This window comes from Colobus angolensis, unplaced genomic scaffold (assembly GCF_000951035.1).
Source record: "Colobus angolensis palliatus isolate OR3802 unplaced genomic scaffold, Cang.pa_1.0 Scaffold425, whole genome shotgun sequence".
NCBI lineage: Eukaryota > Metazoa > Chordata > Mammalia > Primates > Cercopithecidae > Colobus > Colobus angolensis.
In genome coordinates this window covers 1,258,195-1,284,031 of record NW_012117655.1, presented here as the reverse complement: position 1 = coordinate 1,284,031, position 25,837 = coordinate 1,258,195, and the positions used below count along the sequence as shown (strand labels likewise).

The window sequence follows — 25,837 nt, the reverse complement described above, 5'->3', positions numbered from 1 at the left end:
CAAAACAAACTGTCCCTGCCAACAGTAAATCTGACAATTATTCTGTTGTCTAATTTGGCTCAGCCTAAGTTGACCTTGTTTATTCATCTCAGTCTTTTAATTCTTGTTAACTTGGCATGAGAGGAGAACATATGGCGTATGTCTAGGAAGTCCATTTCTGTATCTTAAACTGAAATAAATGTAGAATATACTAAGCATTTCCAGTGTGTTGAGCTCTTAAGGTAGCTTTAATGTATATTACATAAAACTGTAAGTTCATATTGTGCCCATGAGGTGCTTTATGTTTGCTGCCTATAAAACCAGAAACTCACTAGAGATATCCTTTTCTAAGCCTTGGTATATGATTAAATGTGTCTAATTTTAAACATCTTTTCAAAGAAGATAATCTTAAGCTCTTAATTTTAAAACATAAAAATGAAAGGGTATAATCAATTTGGCAATCTAAAGATGTTTACACGTTTTCAATGACTCTATAGCTATTTTTAAGAAAACTGATAATGTGAGAAAGACAATGAGAGTTGAAGAACAAAAAGATTTCCATTTTCTCTCTAGCTTAATCTGGCCTATTTTCTTAGTTTCTTTTTCTGATCCACTAAAGCTTATTGAGAAGGAGAAGTTATATTTTATTGTGGCTTTAATATGTCTCAAGAAAAGCTGGAAGGAAATGAGCTGCTTTATAGATGTACAGCTCTTTTATGGAACTGCAGTTAGTTCTCCAGCACCAGAACTAGACAAATGAAAACCTTAGAAAATCTAAAGCACCAAATTTTATGTATTTTAAGAAGTGTTTTCACTTGGAATGTTTCATTTTATTTTTAGTAACTAAGTCAAATGAGATATAATTTCATGTATAAAGCCTTATCTATATTACATGTTTTGAAATCCTTAACCTTTTTTAGTGGACTTCATGTGACATTTACTATTTGCATAGTACTTTTATCCCACAAAGCTCAGAGCATTCAAACTTCATAAGTTGCATTCAAAGATATAATTTTTTAGCTATAGGGGTTCGTATTTACCCAAATATTCATTATCTGAGACCCTGTAGTTATGAGTTTACATAGAACAATAGTCCTTATAACATGAAATTTTTAATAATAAGTTAACTACTTGTGAACTCAGTCCTCTCCCCATTCAAATATCCCTCCCCAGTGAAGACTAGCATTTATCTCCACCTATGAAATATTAGTTTATCAGTATTTTCACTGATTGTCAGCTCTTTAAATACCCAACACAGCAATACAAACATATTTTAAAACTACTAAAATTCTTGCAAAAACAATACTTCATGAAGTCAATGAAAGAGATGTTAAGAGAAATGTTCAGATCTCGTGTAAAACTATTGGTAAATCAGGAAAAGGCACTGAGACCAATTCACTTAAAAAGAGAAATTCAACAATAATAAAAAAACTGCAGATGAATTTATCAAAGTATTAACAGAATCCCTCATAAAAATTAAGTCCTCAAATATTTTTTGAAAAAAAATGGCCCTCTTTCTGAACTTGTGTATGCTGTGCAAGTTGAATATGAAGTCAAATATGCCATATCATACTGTAAGACAATTTGGTCTGAAAAAGTAGAACCATTCCCCACTCTCCAAATCAAACTGACTCTTTGTTCCATCTAAGAATTTATGCACAGATGGCTGGGCACAGCAGCTCACGCCTATAATCCCAGCATTTTGGGAGGCTGAGGCTGGCAGATCACTTGAGGTCAGGAGTTCAAGACCAGCCTGGCCAACATGGTGAAACCCCATCTCTACTAAAAATAAAAATACAAAAATTAGCTGAGTGTGGTGGCACATGCCTGTAGTTCCAGCTATTCAGGAGGCTGAGGCAGGAGAACCGCTTGAACACAGGAGGTGGAGGTTGCAGTGAATCAAGATCATGCCATTGCACTCCAGCCTGGACAACAGTGCAAGACTCCATGTCCGAAAAAAAATGAATTTATGAACAGTTGAAATTGTAACATAATATTTTATTAATACAAGATAAAATAAGCTTATCTATATATTTTTACCTCTTATTTTTAGTCAAATTACATTGTCACCATTTACTATGATTTTCAACCCCATTTTAAATTGATTCACTTTAAGGGACTTTTTTTTATTTTACTTTCTGAAAGCAGTTATCCTCAGATATGGACCTCCTGCAGCTTTGTTAGTGAATAATGAAATATTGAAATATGTGTTTCAAAATCATGAAATACTGCTATTGCAGAACAGCCAGAAATGTCTATCTGCTTTTACTATTTTTCACTATTCCTTTGAGTCTATTTATCATCTCTGTGCCATATTCTTTGAATCTAGGTTCATATACCTTTCTGTGTCAAGGAGGAGTTACAAAAAGGTTAAGAAATTAAAACTTTCAGAGAGGGAATTATGGAAAGTGAAAAGCAACATAAGGAATATGGTGTCATGTATATATACATGCAAAAATTATAAGTAAATAATAGATGCTTTTGTCTTGCTGTTTCATGCACAACTGAAAATAGAGCTAGACAAGGGTACTGAACTGCCTTCTGCAGATATGACAGAGCCCCAGAAAATTCCTTAAGTATGCCCTGACACACTTTCACACCATCATGTAATACTTTCCTTACAGACCATATCGATTAACTATGGTTCAAGGTACATCAAGCTTTGTATGCTTCCTCCCAGAGATACACTGCATATCTGGAACAAGGAAGAAGAGAACATGTCATCTGCAAATCCCCTATATTTATACATTTTTATTATTTTGTTTTCTTGCTTATGGTTCTATAAGCAAATTTGGGGAAATTGTTGCTTTGTGTCCCAAGTAATATATAGTAGATGGTGCTGTGGGCTTCTTATTACATCACAACATGAGGTATATAATGTCTTTTAGGGAAACAAAGACTGATTAATGGAATTCTCCATTATAAACTTCCCCATCAACCTTTCACCTGATGTTTTTGAAATCACTGATAAACATTGCCTAGATTATTTTATTAGGGGTTGTGAAATGATGATTTTCTAATTTTGTAACTCCTTCTGCATTTGTAAGTTTGAGTACTTCTATACATAATAAAAGTTTCCTTATCAACGATTCAGTTACCTCGAAAGGCAGAGTAAATGCTTGATAACCTCCCTAGATATATCAGTTTTTAGGATAATAAATTAACCCAGTAACCCCCAGTAGTGGCCACTATTTTGGGTAGTAGGGGAGGGGAGGTTCATATGGATTTTTAAATATCATTTGATGTGTTTTAATCAATTGTGGTTAATATTCTTTTTGATGGTCAAATTTGTAAATCAGCATCAATCTTTCAGAAACTAATTTTAGCAACATATAACAAAAGCCTAAAAATGCTATAACTTTAAATTTCATTTATGTAATATAAACATAAAAATGTTAATCGCATTGTTATTATATGAGTGAATGACCTAAAAATATATATGGCGAATTAATGACTAAATTACAGTATATCTAAATAACAGATACTATATACTCACTTAAAATCATGATTATCAGGTTCTGGTTCCAGGTAAGATGGAGTAAGCACATTCCTCCTGTCTCACCCATTGAATGCAGCTAAAAATCCTAGGTAGAATATATTGGAGCAGCTATTTGGGGACTCTGAAAAGTAAGCAACACAGAAGAAATGAGGAAGAAGAAAAGAACTTGAGGTGCCTCTGAACCTGTGGCGAGTTTACTAGTGTCTTTTCCTTTAGTTCACCACCAGTTGGGCCTAGAGTCAAGTGCAACCATGGAGGTACATGGAAGCATAAGGTAACGAAAGATGCAGCTTCCTGGATCCAGAAAGCACCAAAGGAGATTGCAGACATGAAAGCTTGTGAAAACAACCCCATTAAATTGTTTATAAACTCCGGGGCTTACCCCAAGGTACGCATGTGTGGATCTGATTCTAAACAGTATATAAAAGACTTTGAGATCTAAACTGATAGATAAACTATCACCCAGGTTATACGTTTGCTGCTGGATGGTACACACACTGAGAACACTGCAAATATCACCAAATAGCACAACAAACAGCCCTGCAAAGAGGCTTTGAAAAGTAAACTGACATACCATAGCTCACAAAGGAACACTGTAACTTGAAGCTAAACATAATAAGTGCTTGCTAAAACAAAAATAACATTCATCACAGAATTTTAACAAGACCAAGTCTTAAAATATTCAAAATGTCCAGGATACCAAAAATTACTTGATATATGAAGCGGCAAGAAAATCTCAACTCACATGAGAAAAGACTATCAAAAGACAATAACGCTGAGATGACAAATGTTGGAATTATCTGACAAACTTTAAGGAGCTCCCACAATCATTAAAATTACTGAAACCAGCCAGGCATGGTGGCATGCACCTGTAGTCCTAGCTACTTGGGAGACTGAGGCAGGAAGATCACTTCAGCCCAGGAGTTGGAGGGTAGCCTAGGCAACTAGTGAGACCTCATCTCTTTAAAAAAAAACAACCAACAGCAACAACAACAACAAAAAACAAGTATCGAAAAGAAACAGAAGGTACAAAGAATTCAAAAGTAAATTAACCAAAAAAAAAAAAAGTTTTTTTTGAGACAGGGTCTCATTCTCTCTCACAGGCTAGACTGCAATGGAGCAATCACAGCTCACTGCAGTCTTAACCTCCTGGGCTCAAGCGACCCTCCTGCCTCAGCCACCCAAGGAGCTGGGACTACAGGTGCATGCCACCATGCCCTGCTAATTTTTGCTTTTTTTTTTTTTTTTTTGTAGAGATGAGGTTTTACCATGTTTGGTCTCGAACTCCTGAACTCAAACGATCCAACCACCTCAGCCTGCCAGAGTGCTGGGATTACAGGCATGAGCCACCATGCCTGGCCCCCACAAAATTTTTTAACTCATTGATAGGTTTGATAATAGAGGTAACACAGGAAAGTCAATGAACTTGAAGACAGATCAATCAAAAGTATCCACTGAACGACAAAGAAAACATTTTTTTTTTTTAAATGAACTGAGGGACCTGTGAGGCAATGCCAAAAGGTCTAACATTCATGACATCAGAACCCTAGAAGGAGAGGATAAAGAACGCAATGCTGAAAAAATATATATACAAAGAATACCTGAAAACTTCAAATTTGGTGAAGGAAAACTAAGCAAATATGTTTCCAGTAGATTTGTTATTAAAGAATTACTAAAGGAAGTTCTTGAGACATAAGGTAAATGGTACCAGAGGGAAACTTGGGACACTAGGAAAGAAGGAAAAGATGATAAAAGTCAATTTATCAAGAAAGCATAACAATTCTAAATGTGTTTGCATCTGACAAGAGAATGACATAATATATAAGAAAAAATGATAGAGATCACAATGGGAACAGACAAATCTACATTTGCATTTGTAGACTGCATCAGTCCTTTCTCAACAACTGATAGAACTAGTGACAGAAAATCATTCCACCCAACAACAGTAGAACACACATCCTTTTGCAGTGTATGTGAACATTTACCAAGACGAACCATATCCTGGATCATAAAACAAACCTAAAAGAATACACAAAGTATGTCCTCTGACCATAATGGGAATAGATTAGAAATAAATAACAGAAATAGAGAAAATTCTCCAAACACTTAGAAATTAACACACTTCTAAATAATCCCTAGGTCAAAGAGGTGGTCTTAATGAAATGAGAAAAGATTATAAACTGGAAAAAAAAATCACAGCTTAAAATAAGAATTTTATTCAATTAAATGCTTATATTAGAAAAAAAGAAATGCCTCAGTCAACAATCTAAACTTCCATCTAAAGGGACTAGAGGAAGAAAAGCAAAGTAAACTCAAAGGAAGCAGAAGAAAGGAAATAATAAAGAGCATATATTATTGAAGTTGAAAACAGAAAAATTAATGAAGTCAAAAGCCTGTTTGAAAAGATCAACAACATTGATAAAACTCTAGTCAGACAAAGAGAAAAAGAAGACATAGATTATTGATATCAGGAATAAAAGAGGGTATATTGTCTTAAACTTTACCGACATTAAGTAGATAAAAAATAATGTCATGAACTACTGTATGCAAATAAGCTTAACAACATAGTTTGAATGGAATAATTCCTTGAAAGCCACAAACTGCCAAACTGGCAGAAAATGAAAGAGATCATCTGAATCCTGTGGCTATTAAAGGAATTAAATTTGTAGTTTAAAACAAACCAAAACCTCTGTAAAAGATATCTCCAGGTCCCTATGGTTTCACTGGTGAATTCGTTGAGAGAAAAATATACTATCAATTGTGCACATTTCTTTCAGAAAATATAAGATGATGACTCAACACAACCCAGCTCATTTTGAGGCTACTACCCAAAGACAGTACAAAAAAAGATACCAAGCAGTCCCATGGAATTTTTTTAAAAAGAAAAAAAAAAAAAGACAGTACAAAAAAACTATAGACTACTGTCTCTCATAAATATAGAAGTAAAAATCCTCAACAAGAATTAAGAATTTAGCAATATATAAAAATAATAATATACCAGAATTAAGTGGGATTTATCTTGGGAATGCACAGCTTATTCAATATTCAAAAATTAATGGAATCCACAATTTTAAAAGTATAAATCAGAAAAATCAACCGATCAAATCAACTGATATAAAAAGCATGTCTGACTAAATTCCATACCCATTCATGTTTAAAAAAAAAAAAAAAAACAGAAAACTAGGAGTAGAAGGGGGCTTCCTCAAACTATAGAGAGTTTCTACCAAGAAGGAAAAAAGAATACTATAGCTATTATCCTACTTGTTAGAGAAAGACTGAATGTTTTCCTTGTAAGATTGGAAACATGGTAAAAATGTCCACTTTTACCACTCTTATGCAACACTGCACTAAACAAGAAATGAAACCATCCCTTTTTGCAGACAAAAAGGTTCCTACAACTAGTAAGTGCATTTAGCAAGGTCACAAGATATATGGTCAACACATAAAAATCAATTGTATTTTTTTTTTTTTTTTTTTGAGACAGAATCTCACTCTGTCGCCCAGGCTAGAGTGCAATGGCACGACCTTGGCTCACTGCAACCTCCACCTCCCTGGTTCAAGCAATTCCCCTGCCTGAGCCTCCCTAGTAGGTGGGATTACAGGCGCATGCCACCACACCCGTCTAATTTTTTTGTATTTTTAATAGAGATGGGGTTTTACCATGTTGGCCAGACTGGTCTCGAACTCCTGACCTCAGGCAATCTGCCTGCCTCAGCCACCCAAAGTGCTGGGATTACAGGCATGAGCCACCGCCCCGGCCCAATTGTATTTCTATATACTAGTAATGTACAATTGAAAACCAAAAAGGCCTTTTAAATTACAGTAGCTCCAAAATAAATGAAATATTATAAGTCTAACAAAACATTCCATCTGTATGCTAAAAACTTAAGAAGATTAAAATAAATGGGCCGGGCATGGTGGCTCATGCCTGTAATCCCAGCACTTTGGGAGGCCAAGGCGGGCGGATCACCTGAGGTCAGGAGTTCAAGACCAGCCTGGGCAACATGGTGAAACCCTGTCTCTATTAAAAATACAAAATAAAAAAAAATAGCCAGGTGCGGTGGCACGTGCCTGTAGTTCCAGCTACTCAAGAGGCTGAGGCAGGAGAATCCCTGGAATCTGGGAGGCAGAGGTTACAGTGAGGCAAGATCCTGCCACTGCACTCCAGCCTGAGCGACAGAGTGAGACTCTGTCAAATAAATAAATAAATAAATAAATGGAGAGACGTGTTTATGGTTTGAAGACTCAATATAGTAAAGATGTCAGCTGTCTCCTGACTGATCTAAAGATTTCTGATTAATCTAAAGATTTGATAAAATTCTGATCAAAATCCCAGAAGAATTTTTTAAAGATATCAACAAGCTGATTTTAAAATTTATACAAAGAGACAAGCTAGAATAACAAAAAACATTTTGAAAAAGGGAAATAATGTTGGAAGAATCAAACATGATCTTAGGACTTTTGCTAAAGCGGGAGCTGACAAACATTTTCTGTAAAGGGTCATTTAGTAAAGATTTTTGATTTTGCAGGTCACATAGTGTGTCACAACTACTTAACTCTGTCATCATAGCAAGGAAGCAGCCATAGATAATATAAAATGAATGTATTCCAATAAAACTTTATTTAATAAAATATGTATGAACTGGATTTGGCCTAGGGACTGTGGTTTGCCATCCCCAAAGCTATAACTAATCAAGAAATTATGGTATTAGTAAAAGGACAGGCACACAGATTAATGAAACAGAACATATAACCCAGAAATAGACCCATATAAATATGCCCAGCTGATTTTTGACAAAAGTACAAAGGTAATTCAATGGAGAAAGGATAGTTTTTCAACAAATGGTATTGGCACAATGGACATCTATGAACACACAGACACACAAAGAATCTCAAACTAAACCTCATACATTACTCTCAAAAATTAACTAAAAATAAATCATAGATCTAAATATAAAATGTAAAACTATCAAACTTTTAGAAGAAAGCATAGGAGGAAATATTTGTGACCTGGGATTAGCAAAGAATTCTCCAACTGGACACCAAAAGCATGATCCATTTTTTAAAAATTGGTAACTTCATCAACTGTTGTTCCTCAGAAGGCACTATTAGGACCCTGAAAAGACAAGCTGTATGATGGGAGCAAATATTTTCAAGTCACATATCCAGCAAAGGTGTTGTATCCAGAATATATAAAGAACTCTCAAAGCTCAACAGTAAGAAAACAAATAGCCCAATTACAGTGGTCAAAAGACTTGGATGAACATTTCAATAAGGAAATACATGAATAGCAAACAAATAAATTTAATATCATTAGCTATTTGGGAAACTGAAATTAAAACTATGATGAGATACCTCTGTATACCTATTAGAATCTCAATAATTTTTTAAAATACTGACAATTTCAAGTACTGGTGAGGATGATGCAAAGTAACTGAACTCTCATTCATTGTTGCATGAGATGTAATATAAAATGGTACAACTCTTCTGGGAAACAGTTTTGCAGTTTCTTATAAAGTTAAACATGTATTTACCATATGATTCAACAATCCCATTAAGTATTTACACTAGAAAACTAAAATCAGGTTCACGCAACAATCTGTACATGAATGCTTGTAGCAGTTTTATTCATAATTTTCAAAAACTGAGAAAAATGCCCTTCAACAGGTGAATAAATAAACTGGTACAGGCATCTGTAATGGAATACGGCTCAGCAATAAAAAGCAGTGAACCACTGATACATATTTAACAACTTGGATGAATATCAGGGCATTATACTGAATGACAGAAGCCAGTCACAAAAGTTTATATGGTATAATTCCAATTATATGACATTCGTAAAGTCAAAACTATAGTTATGAAGAACACTTCTGTGGTTGCCAGGGTGTATAGGTTGAGGGGGGTGTGACTATAAAGTATATAAGGGAGGTTTTTTTGGCATGATGAAACTGTTCTATATTGTTTGTAGTGGTAATAAGAATCTAAACATCAGTTAACATTCACAAAACTCTATACCTTAAGAAAGTCAATTGTAACATATAAACAGTAAAAATTTTAAAACAAAAAATATATAATAAGTGAAAGATGATGACATGAAATTTCACAAGACCACATTATCTCAGTTTCATTTTTTAAAAGATACATAATAATAAGTAGTAGAGCTAAATATCCAGAGAACAGTTCTGGATATTTATATTATTCTTTTTCTGTGTTTTGGCGGGGGAGTTTCTACATCAAAAGTGAATTACTTTTACAAGTTTATAAAACTTTATCATTCATTTTAATTTTCTAATAACCATGAGTTCAGAGCATCACATTTGGTTTCCATGATTGTTTCTCTTAAAACTTCATATGGGGCCGGGTGCGGTGGCTCACGCCTGTAATCCCAGCACTTTGGGAGGCCGAGGCGGGCGGATCACAAGGTCAGGAGATCGAGACCACGGTGAAACCCCGTCTCTACTAAAAATACAAAAAAAATTAGCCGGGCACGGTGGCGGGCGCCTGTAGTCCCAGCTACTAGGGAGGCTGAGGCAGGAGAATGGAGTGAACCCAGGAGGCGGAGCTTGCAGTGAGCCGAGATCGCGCCACCGCACTCCAGCCTGGTGGACAGAGTGAGGCTCTGTCTCAAAAAAAAAAAAAAACTTCATATGTAAAATACATTATTTGTATGTTAAAGTTTAATTTAACTGGTCTTTGAAATGTCCTGTAAAATATTTAATGGTGGAAAAATTAAAAGTGGCCTTCTATGTTTTTAAATATAATGGTATTTAAATGATTACTATATTGTTGAAAGTTTCCAAAGAAATTTTTTAATTACATTTTTTAACCCAGAAATTTTATAATATTTTAATACTTTAAAATCTATAACTTATACTTAATCTTAAAATTTTCTTTTTTAATTCTTTTTCCAATTAAAAACACCCATATACTGCAGACAAATAATTGACAGAAGGAATGAACTTGAAAAAGACATCTGTTCTGGATTTTTGATGACTAATACCTGTAATGCAGAAGGTAATGGTATTCAAGACACCCAAGTATTCAAAGTATAACAGAAAAACTATGTTATAGCTTGTAAGAACTTTCAGTAAATTAATAAAAATAAGAAAACTCTGAGCATTTCTAGTCGGTATAAGACTGCTTGTGACTGATATAAAATACCAAGTTGCCTGATTATTACAAAGGTGAAATTTCAATGATCATACAAATAAATATATATAAATTTGGAGATCTTGTTAAAAAGTTGATTCTGATTTAGTAGATCTGGGCTGAAGCCTATGGCTCTGCATTTCTAATAAGCTCTCAAGTGATATGCTGCTAGTATATACTATAGTATATACTATACATAGTAAATACTGTAACACAAGGTAGCCATACACATATGTATGAAAATGATTGGTACTTTCATACTATGATAAGGTTTGCTTTTTTATTTCTCTAGAGTTTTCAGCATTTTAACTTATTATTGTTTTAAGCATTTCTGTTTTTAATGTTGTAAAAAATTTTTCTTAAGGTCCTTTATTAGATTAATATAATTAATGTTTTAATCTTTTACTTTAGACAGAGAACTGAGAGAAGACTGCAGAGAACAGGTAAAACACTTGCCCCTTTTATTACTAGACATTTAAATTCTAAGAGAAAAGCATAATGTATATGATCATTTTGAACTCAAGAAATGCTATCTATTGGTCTACATTAACTGGACTACATTAACTGCATTAACTGGTCTATATTAACTACACTAACAGCTTCTAAAAAACTATTCAGCTTTTCAGTATTCCCAAATTGTAATTATTATTTAAAAGCTATTTTAAAATAAAATTGTGCACAACAGAATATGTACAAATGAAATTACACATCTTCAAGTTGACTCAGAATAATTCAGTAGGGAGAAAGTAGAAGGGATATAGGTGAATTAAGAGTAACCAGGAGTTGGCCTTGAGGTCAGGAGTTTGAGACTAGCCTGGCCAACATGGCAAAACCCCGTCTCTACTAAAAATACAAAAATTAGCCAGGTGTCACAGCTGCACCTGTAATCCCAGCTGCTTGGGAGGCTGAGGCATGAGAATTACTTGAACCCGGGAGGCAGAAATTGCAGTGAGCCAAGATCATGCCACTGCACTCCAGCCTGGGTGACAGAGCAAGACTCTGTGTCACAGAAAAAAAAAAAAAAAAGAATAGCCAGGAGTTGATAACTGATGAAACTGGGTAGCGGGTAATATAGCAGCTTGCAAATGTCATTCTCTCTTTGTTATATGTTTGAAATTATCCAAAGTAAAAAATTTAAAAATAAAAGGTGTATAATAATGATTAAATTATTCAAAATATTTTATTACTTACATATACTTTTTATAAATAATGCATGTAAAATAGCACATCTAACAAGTAGTTGTGAACCCCTCTCCATGTCTGTCTCTGATATCACATCTCAGTTCATTTTGAGAGGAAATAGCAATTCCCTGTTATACCAATTTCAGTAAGGCTAGGATTTATTGTGAAACTTGAGTCTGAATGATAGTCCCACAATTTCTAGCATTATTACTTTGGGCAAGTCATTTCATCTCTCTAAGCCTCAACTTCTTCATTCCTAAAATAGAAATAATGCCATACACTCCACGGGATTTTTATGAATCCCGTGATTCATAAAATGTGAACACAAATGTGGTAGGACTTTGCTAACTATATGGAACTATATAGTATGATAGTATTGATCAATATATAGTAATGATCAATATCATTGCTTCAATCTACTTCTTTCTGGACATACCTGCATTAAAAACAAAAATAATAATCTTTATTTGCTTGGAGGGAACTACGCCATATTACGGTTGAATATACATGCCTAAAAATTTGTTTAATTCACTACAGCTTCAAGAAACTTTACCATAAATTGTATATATTTTAAATAGCTTATTTTTTTAGAATACTTGTTTTAAAACAACAACAACAACAACATCCTGGCCAGATGAATATACATGCCTAAAAATTTGTTTAATTAGCTAAAGCTTCAAGAAACTTTACCATAAATTGTATATATTTTAAATAGCTTATTCTTTTAGAATACTTGTTTTAAAACAACAACAACAACATCCTGGCCAGGTGCAGTGGCTCACACTCAAGTACTTTGCAAAGCTAAGGAAGGTGGATTGCGTAAGCCCAGGAGTTCGAGACCAGCCTGGGCAACATGGCAAAACCCCATATCTACTAAAAATACAAAAAGTAGCCGGGCACAGTAGTGTGTACCTGTAGTCACAGCTACTCAGGAGGCTAAGGTGGGAAGATCACTTGAGCCCAGAAGCTGGAGATAGTAGTGAGCTGAGATCACACCACTGCACTCCACCCTGAGCAACAACTGAGTGAGACCCTGTCTTGAAATAAGCAAACAAACAAGCAAACAGCATCCTGTCACAACTTTACAGACACATCCACTTGAATAAACAAGTGTACATGAAATCCAATCAAGAAACTGACTTCCCAAGGATCTTTCTGGAAGGGTTTTTATAGAGAACAAGGGAAATATCAGTTTGTGTACTAAAGTACAGGATGGTTTTTGTAATGTAATCTGTCAGAAGACTTTGAGGTCAGTTGCTAATATAGCTTAAATTCAGATTAGCACTAGCTCATACACACTTTATGTTCAGTGCTCTGGTTTCTTATTTAGAAATTGCTATTACGTACAGATAAGATATAGATTATAACAGGCTGTCATTATTGCTTGCAAAGGTCTTCTCATGTGAAATTTCCACATGCTACATTTTAAAGTAGGGTTTGTGCATATGTGTGTCTTTGCATAATTTTCTATTGCTATAATAAATATTTTTCTTTTTTTCTTTTTTTTTTTTTTTTTGAGACGGAGTCTCGCTCTGTCGCCCAGGCTGGAGTTCAGTGGCGCGATCTCGGCTCACTACAAGCTCCGCCTCCCGGGTTCCCGCCATTCTCCTGCCTCAGCCTCCCGAGTAGCTGGGACTACAGGCGCCTGCCACCTCGCCCGGCTAATTTTTTGTATTTTTAGTAGAGACGGGGTTTCACCATGTTAGCCAGGATGGTCTCGATCTCCTGACCTCGTGATCCGCCCGTCTCGGCCTCCCAAAGTGCTGGGATTACAGGCTTGAGCCACTGCGCCCGGCCAATAAATATTTTTCAGCATATTTATCTTAACTCTTTTTTTCTCAACCAATTGAATATATTCAACAAAAATAATAACAAAACATTATTGTTAGTATGTATCAAGTACTTATTATTTGTCTGGTTCTGGATTCAGTACCTTATGTTTTAATTCAGTTAATTCTCACAACAAACCTATGAGACAGATACTACTATTAGCTTCATATAAACAATGATACTGAGACACAGAGATTAAGTAATTCCCCATTGTCTCCCAGCTTGTAAAGTGCAAAGCTGGAATTCATACCCAAAGAGTCTGGCCCTTACACCAGGGTTTCTGAACCTTGGTGCTATTGACATTTTGGGCCAAATAATTATTTGCTGTTGGGCTGTCCTGTGCATTGTAGGATGTTTAGCAGCAATCCCTGGCCTCTGTCTACTGAATGCCAGTAGTTTCCCCACCCCAGTCACGACAACCAAATAACTCTCCAGACATTGCCAAATGTCTCCTTGGAGGAGGAAGATAGTAAAAAGTAATCCCTGGTTAAGAACCACAACCCTAGAGAAACCCCTACATGACATCACCTCTCTGAAAGCCACATATACAGAAATATGGAAAGCCAGAAAACAAAATAAAAATCACCTTCATCCCACCATTGAGAGAAAAATCATTAACATTAGCAGTACCTTTGAAGTCCCCTGGGTGCCCCTCCTCAATTACATTTCTTCTTCCATCTACTCTCAGGCTTAAATTTTGTCTTAACCATTCCTTTGCTTGTCTTTATGGTTTTCCCATATGAGGCAAGTTCCATAAATAAAATCTTTTTTTTTTTTTTTTTTTTTAAGAGAAAGAGTCTCACTCTGTCACCCAGGCTGGAGTGCAGTGGCATGAACACAGCTCACTGTAACCTCAAACTCCTGTGCATAAGCAATCATCCTACCTCAGCCCCCTGAGTAGCTAGAACCATGGGTGCATGCCACCATACCTAGTTAATTTTGGGCTTTTTGTAGAGACAGCGTCTTGCTATATTGTTGGTCTCAAACTCATTTAACAACTTGTTTAGTTTTACTTCTTTCTGAACTTTATAGAAGTGGAAACATAGTGCATTCTTCCTGTTACTTACTTTTTTCACTAAATATTATTTTTGAATATAGCCATGCTGACATGTATAGATGTAAGTATATTCATTTTCACTGCCTATAGTATTTCACCAACTGAATACAACTTATTCATCCACTACTCAGTTTATTCATTCTTCTGGGAATGGACATTTATGTTGATTCTAGCTTTCTCTATTATGAACAGGGCAACTATAAACATTCTTCTACATATTCCTAGGGTATGTACTTAGGAGTGAAATTTCTGGTCACAGGCAATACACACCTTTAATTTTAATAAATAATTCAAATATTTCCCACAGTAGTTTTGCCAATTTATATTTCCACTAAACAAGTATAAGAGTTTCCATTTCTCCACATCTTGCTAATACTTAAACACTCAGGTTTTTAAATGTTTATCATCCCTAGTAGCTGTGTATTGGTTTCTTATTGAGGTTTTAATTTGTATTTGCCTGATTAATAATGAGGTTGAACATCTTTTCATGTTTCTTGTGATCTTGTTTCTTCTTCCTTGAAATGCCTATTCCTATGTTTTACTCATTTTTCCACTGAGTTCTTTGCCTTTTTCTCACTGATTTGCAGTAGTCTTTATATATTTTAGAAACTAATCCTTTGTCAGTGTTACAAATAACTCCTCCTACGTTGTTGCTTATCTCTTTCCTGTCTTTGTGGCTGATGAAAAAAATTTTTTACTATATTAAAGACAAGAATGCACCATTATACCTTTATGGTATGCTTTTATATCTTGTTTAAGATGTCCTTCTTTATTTCCAATCTCATACAGATAATCTCCTTTTATTAAAGTTTTTACCTTTCACATTTGTCTTTAATCCATTGGGGTTTGGGGTGTGTGTGTGTGTGTGTGTGTGTGTGTGTGTTTGTGTTGTGTGTATGTGTTGGCTCCTGTGTCCTTTTAACCCTATTAGTCTTTGGCAGCAGCTTAACTTTTATGGCATGAGATGTCCCAGACTCATCTTGTAAATTCCCTGTCTTACACCTAGAATCTACTATTTCTCCATTTCTTTTGTTTTCTCTGGATTTATCTTGGCTTTTAGACTTTTTTAGTGGACAGATAAGAAATTGCTTTTTTTTTTTTTTCTGTCAGCCAGGACTAGTGGTTCATACCTGTAATCCCAGCACTTTGGGGGGTGGGTGGATCACGTGAGGCCAGAAATTCAAGACCAGCCTGGCCAACATGGTGAAAACCCGTCTCTACTTAAAAAACAAAAACAAAAAACAAATATTAGCTGGCGTGGTGGTAAATGCCTGTAATCCCAGCTACTCGGCAGGCTGAGACACAAGAATCATTTGAACACAGGAGGCAGTGGTTGCAGTGAGCCAAGGTCATGCCACGACACTCCAGCCTGGGCGACAGAGTGAGACTCTGTTTCAAAAGAAAAAATTAACAACTTGTTTTTTCTTGATGCAGTGTCTCGTTCCGTCACCCACACTGGAGTGCAGTGGCGTGATCACAGCTTACTGCAGCCTTGACCTCCCAATCTCAAGCCATCCTCCCACCTCAGCCTCCTGAGTTGCTGGGACATTTTTATCAACTCTCAGGAATCAGCAGCAGAAAGACATTAATTGGTATCCCCAGTCCAGGCTTCAAACTGATAATACCTACAAGCCATTGTTAAGATAACTGTCCCTTCTATGAAGTTCCATACCATCTTGTACTTTTCCTATCGCCATAAATATCACTTTTTATTCTAACTCTGGTTTAATTATCTCCTTCACTAGGCTGTAACTTTTTTTTTTTTTTTTTTTGAGACAGAGTCTCACTCTGTCACCCAGACTGCAGTGCGGTGGCACGATCTTGGCTCACTGCAACCTCTGCCTCCGGGTTCAAGCACTTCTCCTGCCTCAGCCTCCCAAGCAGCTGAGATTACAGGCATGTGCCACCACTCCCAGCTAATTTTTGCATTTTTAATACAGATGAGGTTTCACCATGTTATCCAGGTTGGTCTCGAACTACTGAGCTCAACTGATCTGCCCACCTTGGTCCCCCAAAGTGCTGGGATTACAGACATGAGCCACTGCACCCAGCCTATTAGGCTGTAACTTTCTGAAAGGCAGTATCTGCATGCATTTTGCTCAACATCTTACTGTTAGCAACAGACATGGAATTCTATAGTGAATGTTTATAAAATAATATAGGCAAAAATGTATGAATAAAGAAGTCCTTGACTAGATGATATCCAAAACATAAGATATCTTAAACCAAACTCATCATTTTCCCCTCACACTCCAAACTTGCTCCTTCATGTGTGGTCTTTGTTATTCTTGATTCTCTATAACCCACTTACAATTAATTCAACCAATCAAATTCAATTGATTATTGCTCCTACATATTTCTAGAATCTAGCCCTATAACCACTGGAATTTAGGTTAATCAATCATGTTCATTTGGAGTACTGCTTCCTAATTATTATCTTGTCTTTAGTCTATACCCACTACCACTACCACTACCACCACCTCCTGAAATCTAGCCTCCACCATGCTACTAAAGTAATCTACCTAAGTACCATTCCCCTCCCTAAAACCCCACAGGATAAAGTCCAAGCTCTTTATCATGGACTCTCCATTAACTAACCTGTGCTTTCCAGTTTTATTTCCTGCCACTTTCTACCTCAAAGAATCTAAGTTACTTCATTCTTATATCCCTAATACTTATTATATCACTTTGAACACTACAGGTGTCAATAAATGTTGACTGAACCAAACTAGACCTATGTAGACTTATGTACCTTCTCAGTAACATGTTTTACCAAAATTTTATTATGAAAAGTTTTAAATATACAGAAAAGTTCTAAGAATGTAAACATCCATATGCCCACTATTTGGATTTGACCATTAATGTCTTACAATAATTATGTTATCACATATCTGTCCATTAACCTGTCCCTTTATCAATCCATCTTATTTTTTTCAACTTTTATTATATTGAAACATCTTATTTTTTATACATTTCAAAGTAAGTTGCAGATATCTATACACTGAGCCTCTTTAGCCACTTTAGCATACATATCATTAACATGTTAAAAACTCTCAGCTGGGAGCGGTGGCTCATGCCTATAATCCCAGCACTTTGGGAGGCTGAGGCAGGTGGATCACAAGGTCAGGAGATCAAGGCCATAGTGGCCAACATGGTGAAACCCCATCTCTACTAAAAATACAAAAATTAGCTGAGCATGGTGGTGTGTGCCTATAGTCCCAGCTAATCAGTAGGCGGAGGCAGAGATTGCAGTGAGCTAAGATTGCACGACTGCACTCCAGCCTGGGCAATATAGCAAGAGTCTGTCTCAAAAACAAAACAAAACAAAACAGGTCTCAATAAACTAGGTTCCGAAGGAACATACCTCAAAATAATAAGAGCCATATATGACAAACCATAACCAAAATCATACTGAATGGGCAAAAGCTGGAAATATTCCCCTAGAAAACTGACACAAAACAAGGATGCCCTCTCTCACCACTCCTGTTCAACAGAGTATTGGAAGTTACAGCCAGAGCAATCAGACAAGAGAAGGAAATCAAGGGCATCCAAATAGGAAGAGAGGAAGTCAAACTATCCCTGTTTGCAGACAATATGGTCCTCTATATAGAGAGCCCCATAGTCTCAGCCCAGAAGCTCCTTCAGCTGATAAACAACTTCAGCAAAGTTTCAGGATACAAAATCAATGTACAAAAATCACCAGCATTCCTATATACCAACAATAGCCAAGCCAAGAGCCAAATCAGGAACACAATCCCATTCACAATTGCTACAAAAAGAATAAAATACCTAAGAATGCAGCTAATCCAAGAGGTGAAAGATCTCTACAATGAGAACTACAAAACACTGCTCCAAGAAATCAGAGATGACACAAATGGAAAAACATTCCATGCTCATGAATAGGAAGAATCAATATTGTTAAAATGGCCATACTACCCAAAGCAATGTATAGATTCAATGCTATTCCTATTAAACTACCATTGAGATTCTTCACAAAACTAGATAAAAACTATTTTAAAATTCAGGCCCTTTTCTTTTGCAGCTGGAAGGCAGGTAGCCCAGGACAAGTTTTCAAGCCCATCATGCCCTCTGCCTGGAAACAGACTCAGGGCTGTTGTTGGGGGTCATGGTGGGAGTGAGACAGGCCCTTCAGTTTGCATGGAAGCTGGGTGAGGCCAGTGACTTCCAGCTTTCCCTCACTTCCCTGACAAGCTACATTTCTCAGCAGAGGCAGCCATAATCCTCCTAGGTACCCAACTCCAGTGACCTGGGAATCTCACTCCCATCCCCCACAGCAGCCACAGCAAGACCTGCCCAAAGAGAGTCTGAGCTCAGACGTGCATAGCCCCACCCCGACCTGATGGTCCTTCCCTATCCACCCTGGAGCAGAAGACAAACGGCATATAATCTTGGGAGTGCCGGGGCCCTGCCCACCACCGGTCCCTCTCTATATTACTACAGCTGATGCTTTCTGGAAAGCGCACCTCCTGAGAGGAGCCCAACCAGCCCAAAAATAAAGCATTAAACCACCAAAGCCAAGAACCCTCACGGAATCCATTGCACAGCCCTGCCACCTCCACTGAAACAGGCACTGGTATCTACAACTGAGAGACCCATAGATGCTTCCTATCACAGGACTCTGCAGACAACCCCCAGTACCAGCCTGGAGCTGGATAAACTTGCTGGGTGGCTAGACCCAGAAGAGAAACAACAATCACTGTAGTACGGCTTATAGGAAGCCACATCCATAGGAAAAGGGGGAGAGCACTACATCAAAGGAGCACCCTGTGGGACAAAAGAACCTAAACAGCAGCCTTCAGCCCTAAACCTTCCTTCTGATAGAGCCTACCCAAATGAGAAGGAACCAGAAAACAAACCCTGGTAATATGACAAAACAAGGCTCTTCAACACCCCCAAAAAATCACACTAGTTCACCAGCAGTGGATCCAAACCAAGAAGAAATCCCTGATTTACCTGAAAAAGAATTTAGGAGGTTAGTTATTAAACTAAAGAGGGATGAACCAGAGAAAGGTGAAGCCCAATTTTAACATGAGGAAATCCAAAAAATGATGCAAGAAGTGAAGGGAGAAATGTTCAAGGAAATAGATAGCTTAAAGAAAAAACAACCAAAAACTCAGGAAACTTTGGACACACTTTTAGAAATGTGAAATGCTGCCCGGGCATGGTGGCTCACATCTCTAATCCCAGTACTTTGGGAGGGTGAGGCAGGCAGATCATAAGGCCAAGATTTTGAGACCAGTCTAGCCAACATAGCGAAACCCTGTCTCTACTAAAAATACAAAAATTAGCTGGACAAATTAGCCAGGGAATCACTCGAACCCAGGAGGCGGAAGTTGCATTGAGCCGTGCCGCGGGTGACAGGGCGAGACTCTGTCTCAAAATAAAATAAAATAAAATGGGTGAATGCTCTGGAAAGTCTCACTAATAGAATTGAACAAGTAGAGGAAAGAAATTCAGAGCTCAAAAACAAGGTCTCTGAACTAACCCAATCCAACAAGGTCAAAGAAAAAAGAATAAGAAAATATGAACAAAGTCATCAAGAAGTCTGGGATTACGTTAAATGACCAAACTTAAAAATAATCGGTGTTCCTGAGGAAGAAGAGAATTCTAAAAGCTTGGAAAACATATTCAGGGGAATAATCAAGGAAAATTTCCCCAGCCTTGCTAGAGACCTAGACATCCAAATACAAGAAGCACAAAGAACACCTGGAAAATTCATTGCAAAAAGATCTTCGCCTAGGCACATTGTCATCAGGTTATCCAAAGTTAAGACAAAAGAAGGAAGCTTAAGACCTGTAAGACAGAAGCACCAGGTAACCTATAAAGGAAAACCTATCAGATTAACAGCAGATATCTCAGCAGAAACCCTACAAGCTAGAAGAGATTGGCGCCCAATCTTCAGCCTCCTCAAGCAAAACAATTATCAGCCAATAATTTAGTATCCAGCAAAAGTAAGCATCATATATGAAGCAAAGATAGTCATTTTCAGACAAACAAATGCTGAGATAATTTGCCATTACCAAGCTACCACTATAAGAACTGCTAGAAGGAGCTCTAAATCTTGAAACAAATTCTGGAAACACATCAGAACAGAACCTCTTTAAAGCATAAATCACACAGGACCTATAAAACAAAACTGCATGCTAAAAAGCAAAAACAACAAAAAAACCAAAGTACAAGGCAACAGAAAGCACAATGAATGCAACGGCACCTCGCATTTCGATACTAACACTGAATGTAAATGGCCTAGCTCCTCTGAAAAGATACAGAACCGCAGAATGGATAAGAACTCACCAACCAACTCTCTGCTGCCTTCAGAAGACTCACCTAACACATAAGGACTCACACAAACTTAAAGGGGCAGAAAAAGGCATTTCATGCAAATGGACACCAAAAGCAAGCAGGGGCAGCTATTCTTATATCAGACAAAACAAATTTTAAAGTAACAGCAGTTAAAAGAGACCAAGAGGGACATTATATAATGGTAAAAACCTTGTCCAACAGGAAATATTACAATCCTAAAAACAGAGGCACCTGCGGTGGCATGTGCCTGTAGTCCTAGCTACTCCAGGAGGCTGGGGCAGGAGAATCGCTTGAACTCAGGAGGCAGAAGTTGTAGTGAGCCAAGATCACACCACTGCACTCCAGCCTGGGTGACAGCAAAACTCTGTCTCAAAAAATATATATAGATGCACGTGTGTATACACACACACACACACACACACCCCTAACACTGCACCTCCCAAATTTATAAAACAATTACTAATAGACCTAAGAAACAATTACTTACTAATAGACCTAAGAATAGACCTAAGACCTACACTACTCCACTGACAGCACTAGACAGGTCATCAAGACAGAAACTCAACAAAGAAACAATGGATTTAAACTATACGTTAGAACAAATAGACTTAACAGATATAAACAGAACATTTCATCCAACCACCACAGAACACACAGCACATGGAACCTTCTCCAAGATAGAGCATGTAATAGCCCATAAAACGAGCCTCAATAAATTTTTAAAAAATGAAATGATATCAAGCACTCTCTCAGACCACAGTGGAATAAAACTGGAAATCAGCTCCAAAAGGAACCTTCAGAATCATGCAAATACATGGAAATTAAATAACATGCTCCTGAATGAGCACTGAGTCAAAAATGAAATCAAGATGGAAATTTAAAAAATTCTTTGAACTGAATGACAATAATGACACAACCTATCAAAACCTGTGGGATACAGCAAAGGTGGTGCTAAGATGAAAGTTCGTAGCCCTAAGCACCTACATCAAAAAGACTGAAAGGGCACAAACTGACATTCTAAGGTCATACCTCAAGGAACTACAGAAACAAGACCAAACCAAACCCATACCCAGCAGAAATAAGAAAACTGCCAAGATCTGAGCAGAACTAAATGAAATTGAAACAAACAAAAAATACAAAAGATAAATGAGACAAAAAGCTGGTTCTTTGAAAAGATAAATAAAATTGATAGACCATTAGCAAGATTAACCAAGAGAAGAAGAGAGAAAAGCCAAATAACCTCACTAAGAAACAAAACAGGAGATATTACAACTGATATCACTGAAATACAAAAGATCATTCAAGGCTACTATGAACACCTTTATGCACATAAACTGGAAAACCTAGAAGAGATGGATAAATTCCTGGAAAAGTACAGCCCTTCTAGCTTAAATAAGGAAAAATTAGTACCCTGAACAGACCAATAACAAATAGCAAGATTGAAATGGTAATTTTCAAAATTACCAACAACAAAAAAAGTCCAGGCCAGATGGATTCACAGCAGATTTCTATCAGACATTCAAAGAAGAATTCATACCAATCCTTTTGATACTATTCCACAAGATAGAGAAAGAAGGAACCCTCCGTAATTCATTTTATGAAGCCAGCATCACCCTAATACCAAAACCAGGAAAGGACATAACCAAAAGAGAAAACTACAGACTGATATCCTTGATAAACACTGATGCTGAACTCCTTAACAAAATACAAGCTAACCGAATCCAACAACATAGCAAAAAGATAATCCACCATGATCAAGTGGGTTTCATACCAGGGATGTAGGGATGGTTTAACATATGCAAGTCAATAAATGTGATACACCACATAAACAAAATTAAAAGTAAAAATCAGCCAGGCATGGCGGCTCACACCTGTAATCCCAGCACTTTGGGAGGCTGAGGTGGGCAGATCACAAGGTCAGGAGTTCGAGACCAGCCTGACCAACATGGTGAAACCCTGTCTCTACTAAAAACACAAAAATTAGCCAGGCCTGGTGGCGCATGCCTGTAATCCCAGCTACTCGGGAGGCTGAGACAGGAGAATCACTTAACCCAGGAGGTGGAGGCTGCAGGAGCTGAGATTGTGCCATTGCACTTCAGCCTGGGCAACAGAGTGAAACTCTGTCTCAAAAAAAAAAGAAAAAGGTAAAAATCACATGATCATCTCAATAGATGCAGAAAAAGCATTCGACAAAATCCAACATCCCTTTATGATTAAAACTCTCAGCAAAATCAGCATACAAAGGACATAACTTAATGTAATAAACTCCATCTATGACAAATCCACAGCAAACATGATACTGAATGGGGAAAAGTTGAAAGCATCCCCTCTGAGAACTGGAACAAGACAAGAATGTCTGCTGTCACCACTCCTCTTCAACATAGTACTGGAAGTCCTAGCCAGAGCAATAAGACAAGAGAGAAATAAAGGGCATCCAAATTGGTAAAGAGAAAGTCAAACTGTCACTATTTGCTGATGATACAATTGTTTACCTTGAAAACCCTAAGGACTCCTCCAGAAAGCTCCTAGAACTGATAAAAGAATTCAGCAAAGTTTCTGGATACAAGATTAATATACACAAATCAGTAGCTCTTCTATACACCAACAACAACCAAGTGGAGAATCAGATCAAGAACTCAACCCCTTTTATAATAGCTGCAAAAAATAAAATAAAATACTTAGGAATATACCTAACCAAGGAGTTGAAAGACCTCTACAAGGAAAACTACAAAACACTGCTGAAAGAAATCACAGATGACACAAACAAATGGAAACACATCCCATGCTCATGAATGGGTAGAATCAATATTGTAAAAATGACCATACTGCCAAAAGCAATCTACATATTCATTGTAGTCCCCATCAAAATACCACCATCATTCTTCACAGAATTAGAAAAAACAATTCTAAAATTCATATGGAACCAAAAAAGAGCCAAATAGCCAAAGCAAGACTAAGCAAAAAGAACAAATCTAGAGGAATCACACTATCTGATTTCAAACTATAAGGCCATAGACACCAAAACAGCATGGTACTGATATAAAAATAGGCACACAGATCAATGGAACAGAATAGAGAACCCAGAAATAAATGCAAATACTTACAGCTTCGACAAAGCAAACAAAAACATAAAGTGGGGAAAGGACACCCTTTTCAACAAATGGTGCTGGGATAATTGGCTAGCCACATGTAGGAGAATGAAACTGGATCCTCATCTCTCACTTTATACAAAAATCAACTCAAGATGGATTAAGTACTTAAACCTAAGACGTGAAACTATAAAAATTTTAGAAGATAACATTGGAAAAACCCTTCTAGACATTGGCTTAGGCAAAGATTTCATTACCAAGAACCCAAAATCAAATGCAATAAAAACAAAGATAAATATCTGGGACCTAATTAAACTAAAGAGCTTTTTCACAGCAAAAGAAACAGCAGAGTAAACAGACAGCCCACAGAGTGGGAGAAAATCTTCACAACCTATACATCTAACAAAAGACTAATATCCAGAATCTACAAAGAACTCAAATCAGCAAGAAAAAAACAAACAATCCCATAAAAAAGTGGGCTAAGGACATGAATGGACAAGTCTCAAAAGAACATATACAAATGGCCAACAAACATGAAAAAATGCTCAACATCACTAATGATCAGGAAAATGCAAATCAAAACCACAATGTGATACCACCTTACTCCTGCAAGAATGGCTATAATAAAAAAATCAAACAGTAGATGCTGGCATGGATGTGGTGAACAGGGAACACTTCTATACTGCTGGTGGGAATGTAAACTCGTACAGCCACTATGGAAAACAGTGTGGAGATTCCTTAAAGAACTAAAAGTAGAACTACCATTTGATCCAGCAATCCCCACTGCTGGGTGTCTACACAGAGGAAAAGAAGTGATTACTCAGAAAAGATACTTGTACATGCATTTTTATAGTGGAGCAATTCACAATTGCAAAATCATGGAACCAACCCAAATTCCCATCAATCAACGAGTGGCTAAAGAAACTGTGGTGTGTATATACCTACATATATATGTATACATACATGTGTATATACATGTATGTACATGTATATGTGTCTATACACACACACATATACATGTATACACAGTGGAATACTATGCAGCCATAAAAAGGAGTGAATTAATAGCATTTGTAGTGACCTGGATGAGATTAGAGACTATTGTTCTACGTGAAGTAACTCAGGAATGGAAACCAAACATCTTATGTTCTCACTAATATGTGGGAGCTAAGCTATGAGGACACAAAGGTATAAGAATGATACAGAGGACTTTGGGGACTTGCGGGGAAGAGTGGGAAGGGGGTGAGGGATAAAAGAGTACTAATATGGCACAGTGTATACCCATATTTGATGGGTGCACCAAAATTTCCCAAATCATCACTAAAGAACTTACTCATGTAACCAAATACCACCTGTATCCAATAACTTATGGAAAAATTAACTAATTAAAATAAAAATAAAATAGCAATATCTGGTGTTGCCAAGGTTGCAAGGAAATGGGCATTGGAATACATTGCTGAGCGTGCACACATCAGCACAACCTCTCCATAGGGTAGCTTGACACTATGCATTGAAAGAGTTAAATGTGAACTGTAACCTCTGGAAATTCATCATAAAAAGATAATTAAGGATGAGTTCAAAAATTTAATCATAAGGATGCTCACTGCAGCACAATATTTTATTACAAATAAAAGTTGGAAATAATCTAAATCACCAAACAGAGGAGTGTTAAACAAACTATGTGCACAAAAAAAAAAAAAAAAAAAATCATATGGAACCAAAAAAGAG

General features: G+C 36.7%; 1 protein-coding gene across 1 annotated transcript in view; it reads left to right on the top strand.

Moving 5' to 3' along the window:
* The window catches only part of LOC105522337 (WD repeat-containing and planar cell polarity effector protein fritz homolog), a 69,738-nt gene that overhangs the window by 29,012 nt on the left and 14,889 nt on the right, over nucleotides 1-25,837 (top strand). Inside the window, exons 3-4 of the mRNA XM_011956831.1 lie at nucleotides 10,413-10,492; nucleotides 11,039-11,070. Of these exons, the coding sequence (XP_011812221.1) occupies nucleotides 10,413-10,492; nucleotides 11,039-11,070 (112 nt within the window). The remainder of the gene's footprint in view (nucleotides 1-10,412; nucleotides 10,493-11,038; nucleotides 11,071-25,837) is intronic.